This window comes from Ornithodoros turicata, chromosome 2 (genome assembly GCF_037126465.1).
Source record: "Ornithodoros turicata isolate Travis chromosome 2, ASM3712646v1, whole genome shotgun sequence".
Taxonomy (NCBI): domain Eukaryota; kingdom Metazoa; phylum Arthropoda; class Arachnida; order Ixodida; family Argasidae; genus Ornithodoros; species Ornithodoros turicata.
The window spans coordinates 6,391,771-6,400,045 of record NC_088202.1 but is presented as its reverse complement, the minus strand read 5'-3'; the positions used below and the strand labels follow the sequence as shown (position 1 = coordinate 6,400,045).

The 8,275-nt window shown below is 47.9% G+C and overlaps 1 protein-coding gene across 2 annotated transcripts in view; it reads left to right on the top strand.

Annotated features, from left to right (window-relative positions):
* Positions 1-3,098: 3,098 nt before the first annotated feature.
* LOC135383043 (venom metalloproteinase BumaMPs1-like) overlaps positions 3,099-8,275 on the top strand; it is a 120,932-nt gene continuing 115,755 nt past the window's right edge. For both annotated transcript variants that reach the window (XM_064612683.1, XM_064612682.1), the window contains exon 1: positions 3,099-3,233. In XM_064612683.1, coding sequence (XP_064468753.1) covers positions 3,128-3,233 — 106 coding nt within the window. In that variant the 5' untranslated portion in view covers positions 3,099-3,127. The remainder of the gene's footprint in view (positions 3,234-8,275) is intronic.

Genomic DNA, 8,275 nt, shown 5'->3' with positions numbered 1-8,275 from the left:
GGCATGCGGAAAGCGAGCGTGGGATCAACTCTGTTCAACATAGAGGGGGAAGAATGTCGGTTGTCCGTTGGCGGGAAGCCAGGGGTGTCACTAGGCGTCGCAGAATTGAACGGCGGTCTCCTCTCAGCAGAACAATACGGGTCCGTTTCCGATACGAGAGTGCTGCTTCTGTGGCGCTGTCGGCCTGCTCGTTCCCTACGACACCACAATAGGCTGGAACCCACTGGAGAACTAGCCTGTGGCCTGCGGCGTAGATAGTGTGGTAAGCTATTAACACGTCTGTGACTATGGGTGCGGATGGGCCTCGTATGCCGGAATTTTCAATTGCTTGAAGTGCAGATTTGGAGTCTGTAAAGACTGCCCATTCCCGGGGTGGAAAATCAGCGATGTGTTGTAGAAAGAAAAGGATGGCATAGAGTTCCGCAGCTGTGGAGGAGGTTGGATGTGAAAGGCGTCTTCCGTGCACGACGCCTTCGGATGGAATGACGAAGGCTGAGGCGGACTTGTTGTTTCGGGATGCGCCATCAGTATATGCTGCCGTAAATGTAGAAAACTTCTCGGCTACCAGAGCATGAAAATGGGCTCGGAGGACTTGAGGGGGGACCTGATCTCTTCTTTCCAGAAGGTTTGGGAGGCGTACAAAAGTGGGCGGTACCGGTAGAGACCAGGGGGCTTCCGGCGGTATAGTGTCCTTAGTTATGGAGCCAGTGAGAGTCTGGCGTGTCCTCTGCGCTACTCGATAGAAGTCGCTTTCAGGGCGGTATCAAATTTTCCTGAGTAGCGGTTGGCGGGGAATGTGAGCACGCAAACGGAGGTAGTGCCGAGCCGTTTCCCGTTCACGGAGAACTTCTATCGGGAGCTCACAAGCTTCAGCCAGTACTTGCCGTGTTTCAGCCATTCTTGGAACTCCGAGGCATCGACGAATGCTTCGAGCAAACAGGGACCGAAGTGTATTTAATGAAGTTGTTGAGATCCTGTGCAGAATAGGAAGGCTGTAAAGCACAGTTGCCCTCACCAATGCCGCGTGAACCGCGAGCAGGGAACGCTGATCACAGCCCCATCCTGAGCCAGAAAGATGTTGAATTGCGGGGAGCCATCGCTGCACTTTCGTTTCAAGGTGTTTAATGTGCAAGGTGTTTAATAAACCCGTCGATGCTGCTACTGAGCGCTAAAAAGACGAGGATATAAGAGAGGGACACAACATATGCGCTAACTTCCAACACTCTAATGAAACTTGTCGCTCAAACACTTCTGGCCACCTGCCGCTTGTTCTTTCTACTCTTACACGTGTCGAGGTATGTCAGCTCCCTATCAGATAACGCCATTGAAGGAACACTGACACAGATGATGATTCAGTTTTAATGGCGCGAAAGCAACGAAGGGCATAGAGCGCCAAGACATGTGTTTATGAATGTAACAGGGTTAAAACAAACCGATTAGGTTAAACATAAAGCATGTAAAAGCTGGCATAAAACATGACCATATAAATTAAGAAGCAGACAATCATAGCGCATTTAAAATCAATTGTTTGGGCCTCTATCATCTCCCGAGTGGTTCTGTCTCGATTCCTTCCAGTGAATACACACTGGGTTACCACAGGATCACACATACACACCGTGCAGCGTTCCGCTGTGCCGCTTACAGGATTTGGGTCAGACCTGTGTCAGTGTTCCTTCTATTGCATTATCTGATAGGGAGCTGACATACCTCGACACGTGTAAGAGTATAAATAACAACCGACAGGTGGCCAGGAGTGTTTAAGCAGCCGATGCTGCAAGTTTCATGAAAGTGTTGGAAGTTAGCGCATGTGTTGTGTCCTCCTCTTATGTCTTACTTTGCATTAAACATATCCCCCCCCCCTCGTCCTCGTCCTCGTCCTTTTAGCGCTCAGCGGCAATATGGCCTCATACCAACAAGCCCAAATTTCGTCAGTCTTCCGTCGATGTGCCGGAAAACATCAACGCGGTATAGTTTGAGAACGTGCAAGGGTAAGCGTAAATCGTTAGGCGACCTGTTGTTTTTACAAACGTACTCATATGTTTACGCGTTATCCACCAGGACGCAGAATAACTTTCACAAAGCAGTTAGCGCAGGCTTTCCTTTGTTTTTCCACTATTGCGGGACGCTACGAATACAGTCACCCCCCCCCCCCCCCGAGTCATGAACACCCTTCATTTCTCGGAAAATATTTCATAAGTCGAGGGTTTCATAAATCGTGGTGCAAGGTGCGCTGAAGAGAAATGGACTGAAAAACAACAGGAAACGTACTAGATTACGTTTATTTTTGAAAATACTCCAAAATTGTGCTACGTACCATACATTCGGCTGTATTTATCATGCTCAGAAGAGACGATAGGAGACTGGCGCTCGTCCGCCTGGTCCTCGAAGTGCCGTATCGCACTGTGGATGTGATTCCACGCTGAGCAAGCTGTCACAACTTCGGAACAGTATTGCCAGTTATCTTCACAATCACTATGATCACCCGCGGGGTCATCATTTGACAACTGCAGTAAAGCATCATCATCAAGCGGCCCACATATGTGTTCGCCGTGAGCACAAGAAATGCACTCCTGTGTTCTCAATTTGTAATTCTTGTGGCCGTGGGGAACTGCGCGGGTTCTTGACCTTCATTCTTTGCGCATCATTAATGAGTCGATACCGGTACTTTCGCGTGCACCAAAGTACGGACGACTCTCGACGGTTCTGCTGTACCGTTTCATAAATCGAGTTCAGAACACACGCGTTTTTGCGGTTCGTTCCATAAACATCTCTTCACAGTTCGGATATCAAGGGTTCATAAACCGAGGGAATTCACAAGTCGAGGGTTCACAAAACGAAGGTTCACTGTATCACATACTTACACATACAAAGGCCAGAGGAAATGCGTAGAAAAAAGAAAGAAATCGCGAGAGCGCAGATATCAGGAAGAACCACAAAAAAGGGACATACATCTTCTGACTTGTCATTGTGAATGCGATGATAACAATACATTTCCGGGAGTCCGCACCTGCGATGCGAAATACGGTCTATCGAAACACATGTTGTAAAACAGCAGTCTAACATTCTGTCTACATTCGCAAAGAACCTCCAATTTATGATTGACTTGTGACTTCCTGTTCGGAGAAAAATGTTACGTGACAAGCATTGCTGCGTTTGTTCCATGGGTGCAGTTCTTTCATTTATTGTTTTGTGCAGATTTTCAGAGACAGAAGCACGTATTCCATGGAATAATGGCAAGTGCACGATTAGTCAAATGAAAATTTTATTTTCCTTGGTCAAGGTACCTGATTGTTGGCTATGGTATATCTGCGTACTTAAGCTCTTCCCGGCAGCTACGAAGGCACAAGACCGCTCAGTGCGCTGTATTTGCTAACTGTGTAACGCTTTCTGTAACCCAAGCCTCGCCACGCTCACACCACATCACGTTTTCGAGACAGGTGCGCGTAGAGTTGTAGTAAGACACTAGTAGAAGCTTTTGTTGGAAACCTCAAGTCCAATTCCACCCGAAAACCAGCCGGTACGGGAAAATCTGTCGGCGAATAATGAGGTCTATACGGCTCTAACGTAACAATGAGCCGCACCGCCTCCGAAGATGCCCGTTACTGCAGGGTTCGCAATCCCGAGCTGTTGTCACGAACCCGCGTTTCCAGGGTTCGTAAATGTGTATCCCTGGATCCCGGAGGTGCACGGGATTTGCGCATCGACGATCTTCCACCCAAGAATACAGTGTGCGTTCCCCCCTGTTTCGTGTGTTCACAGGAGCCACATTCACAACGGATATTTTAGTGAAAGAAAACACACAAAAAAATGCTTACGGGGAAGAATTTCTGCCCGGTGTCATGCGGAGCATTTGCACTGTGGCATAATGCGTCTTTTGCAGTTGTCTGCTACGGAGCCCTGCACGGAGGGGCATTACGTTGAGCGCGTGCGCTTACGTTGCGGCCACAGGGCAATGACGTTCTTCGATCATCCACTGGCGTATTCTAGGGAATGTCGCACGTCTGAATATACACATATTGATGCGCTTTGCTCTTCTCTCGTTTGATATCTACGTAGCACTGTCGTACGCAACGCAGCTACCGAAATCGTAACTTTTTTTTTTTTGTCGGCATCGAAATGCGGATCGCGATACTTTTTGAAATTCGTATCGGAAAGGTATTTTCGTTACAAATTTGTGGCAACACGATCTCTGTATCGCTACCCATACCTAGCGCTATCAGCTAGCGCGCGGAATAGTGACAAGTTCAGCTCTCCAAATGTTCGCCATCTCTTGGAAACAATGAAATTAACACTTCCCTCTAGTGCTTCAACAGGACGTCTGTTCAGTGTCGGTGCAGACATGCTCACAGGAAAGCGCACAAGTATGACAGGAAAGAAAACTTTGGGATAATCATCAATACACTATCGAAGCTGTACGAGAGGGGATCAAAAACTAATGCCCCCATGTCTGTACTTTCCTATGTACTGCAAAGTATGGAGGGGTTCATGTACAGTGTTACAGTGTTGTTCCTGCCCTACAATCTCACTCTTTTGCTTTTGAAATTGCATGATAACAACCGTAGATCAAACACTGGAACAAAGAGCTGTCATCGAATTTTCGGCAAAAGAGGGTTGTGCATCCCAGGAAATCAATAATCGGCTGCAGAACGTTTATCGACATAGCGTAGTGGACATTAGCGATGTTCGGTGTTGGACAAATAGATTTCAACGAGGAGAAATTCAATTCGCGGATAATCCGAGGAGTGACCATCCATCAACATCAGTGAGGGACGATAACCGACGAACGTGTGACGACACACATGGCGTTTTCCTCTTTGATTTTGTGAACGGATATTAGATTCACAATCAATAGCAAAACCTACGGCAGCACACACTAGAAGCTGAAGAAAGCCATTAGGGACCTCCCCCCCCCCCCGAGAAACATCAATGCAATGCCGATTCAACACGGCAATTCGCAACGACGCGCTTCATTATTCACAACCCACAGGAAATTACCACAGCGGGGTGTACCGACGTGCCACGTACACAAACCCAGGTTTGACAACCTGAGACTTGTACTTGTTAGGTCCGATGAAGGACATCCTGCGTGATTCGCTGTTTCAGGATTCGGAACAAGTTAAATCTGTTGTAGATACGCGGGTCAGAAAGCAACCTCCACACTTTTTCCAAGCTGGCTCCGACGCTTGGGTTCGACGATGGCGTAAATGCATTACACGTAACGGTGGCTCTGTTGAACAATGCCTTCATTTAAAGGGGACGGGTGTACGCCGAAATAAACACTTCAAAATAAACCATGAAAAAATCCATCCGCTGAAATAAGCAATTAAAAGATATACACCCTTAAAGTCCACACTTTCAAAATAAATCATAGTCAGATTAGCGGATAACTCTACCGTACGTTATTGTATGGGCAATACGATGTTCTGTTCGAGGAAATCCACAATATCGACGTTCTCCATTCACATATATACCGTAATTAGCTATTTGTCTTTCAATAATAGTTGAGGAAATCGAAATATCCCGCTTGAAAGTGCAGACGACGACGCGTATGAACACAAGAGAATAAAGCACACATTGTTCAGTTGAACTAATGGGCCAATGCTATTACCAGAGGCGTGAAGGCCTCATGGCATGCAGGGATTAGTGTCGTACGTTTGTTCTCCCCAAACTCAGTGATATGCTGCTTACTTACGTAGTCACGGCAAGTAGATGTGGCGGATGCATAGACCGCTACACGTTGGTTGAAACTAGGCTTCGAATCCGTCCCAAGGTATATCCAAAAGAGGTAGGGAAACTCCCATACGCCGCTGCGTCCTCAGCATGGAGGCCGTGAAAGAGGCCCCAGCGCCATCCGTCCGTTGCGCGGGCTATTACGATCGTAAATAAGTGACGACACATATGACGTCAGCGGTATGAATAATAAGCATCGCATATATAATTACCCATGACTCGTTCATATTCGCACATTTCCTTTGCGTTGTATTCCAAACAGCTGTAACAGACATCCCAAAAACGTTGGCTAACCAGCCTAACTAAAGTTGACCGAAACATATTAATCACCCAGGGCAACAATACCAGACGAGAATAGAGAAAACGAAATAATATCAGATTTGATGACATATATATCGATTCCGAATGCATACAGTTTTCACAGGTGTTGACTCAAAACAGCAGGGTATCAGGATGACCATACATAAATTAATTAATACGTAGGAAATGAAATAGTGGGCCTGCTGCAAAAACGTGACATCGTTGCTGCACAGGTGATTCCTCTAACACTTACGCCGACATCATGGCCGGTCTTGCAGAGATGAAGGCTCTTTTTTTTTTTTTTTTTTCACGGGGCCGGCAACAGGGGATACATTCCTTTGATATTCACACGTTCTCTCTGTAGCTCCCAGCTACGTCGCTCTACAGCTCAGAGATGTGCACCTCGCTTCCTGTATAACTCAAAAAGTGTACTATGCGTGTTACGATGCACACACGCACGTGTAAACAAGTTCACTGTGACACATGCGCAGGGGAGCAGGATACAGTAGAGTACTCGGGCGGTTGATGATTTGGTATATGTGTACGAGTGGAGCAACAGATAGCTTTTCGTACACTGGAATGATGAATGATGAATCAGTACACACAATAACCATGCGCATGTCCTAAATATTTTTTGTTTACGATAGTACCTCTGCTACCGACAGCCAGGATCGCTCGCGCCTGATGATTTGGTAATAATATGGGCATGATTGCATGATGAATGGTTGCCATGATTTGGCAATAATTAGGTATTCCCGCCAGCTTTCGCTACCAGATTACATTTACCTTGTCCGTCCCCTTCTTTACTGGTGTTCTTTGGAGTTGAAATACGAATATACGAAGTACCTAGTCACAGATAGTGTACGCAATCCACTTCCAGTAGAGCGAAATCGCCCTTCTCAGATGAATGCTCATTACAAGAGTGGATAGCGTGTTATTTCTCGACGTCGGCGTAGGAAGCGTCCGCTGTCCACAGGTTAGAGAGGATGGATTGTGAAAGGTTTCTTTCGACACGTTGGTTTTGCGAAGTTTATTTTTCAGAGCTTATTGACAACGTTAGTATTGCCACGAATCATCATCGCGAAACTTCCAGGGCAGGCACGAAACGGTACATCTCATCCCGGCGCATGCTGAAGAAGAAGCAAGAAGCTTCCAGACACATCGCCTGCTCTCTGGCAAGCGCACGTGCTGTTTCTAGACTTTTCGGCGCGACGCTTAAATGCGTGTGTGCGCCAAGCTGGAGCATTCATTTTTTGGATTCAGTTGTGTTCAAAGAGTTATCACTCTTGTGTTTTGCTACCAAGTAGTCTAATAAACCGTTCGCTGTTTATTCGACGACTCGACGACCCATTTCGCTTCGTGACATTTCTGGTGGAGATGCAGGGTGTCCCTTGTCCAACGGCCTGGAAGACCAACTGCGACAAAGCAGAAGACAGCTTGGTCTGCCTGCAGAATTCGGTCAATTAGAACCCCCTAACCGCAAGAAGAAGATAACTGCGGAGACCAGTACCCAAGTGGCGCAACCTGTTGCCACGCCCATAGCCCCAGCACGGTCGCCGAAGACATTCAGCGGTAGTATTACGACGACGTGGACGATTGGGTCGACCACTGCGAGCGGATCGCCAAGTTCAACAACTGGAGTGACGACCAGAAGCTCGTCAACGTCTCTTTCTCCCTGGAAGGCACCGCGAAGACATGGTTCGAGAACCGGGAGACTTCGCTCACGTCCTGGGACGTCTGCAAAAGCAAACTCCGCGAGGCGTTCGCTTTTCAACAACGAGCTGAACGCGCTGAACATCTGCTCCAGAGACGGATCCAGCTGCTAAACGAAAGCGTTACAGGCTTCGTCGAAGATGTGTTGCGGCTCTTCCGGCGTGCTGACCCCATAGCATCCGAGGAGAAGGAGGTTCAGCGACTCATGAGGGGCGTAAAAGAAGAAAGTTTTCGCACCCTGTCCCGGGATCCACCCGCCACGACCGACGCTTTTCTGGACGAAGCCGTCCGCATTGAGAGGACCCTGCTCTCTCGCGCTACCGTCGACCAACGACACCAGGGCTACGAGGCTTTCTCCACGACCGCTGGCCTCGACGTCGGATCGCTCAGACAGCTGATTCGAGAGGTGGTACGCGAAGAAGTACGAGCTCTCCTCTGTCCTGAGAAGGCTCAAGACCCTTTCTCTTCGATCGGTGCGGTCATCAAGGACGAGGTTCAACAGGCAATCCAGGCATCGTCAACCGCCAACCCC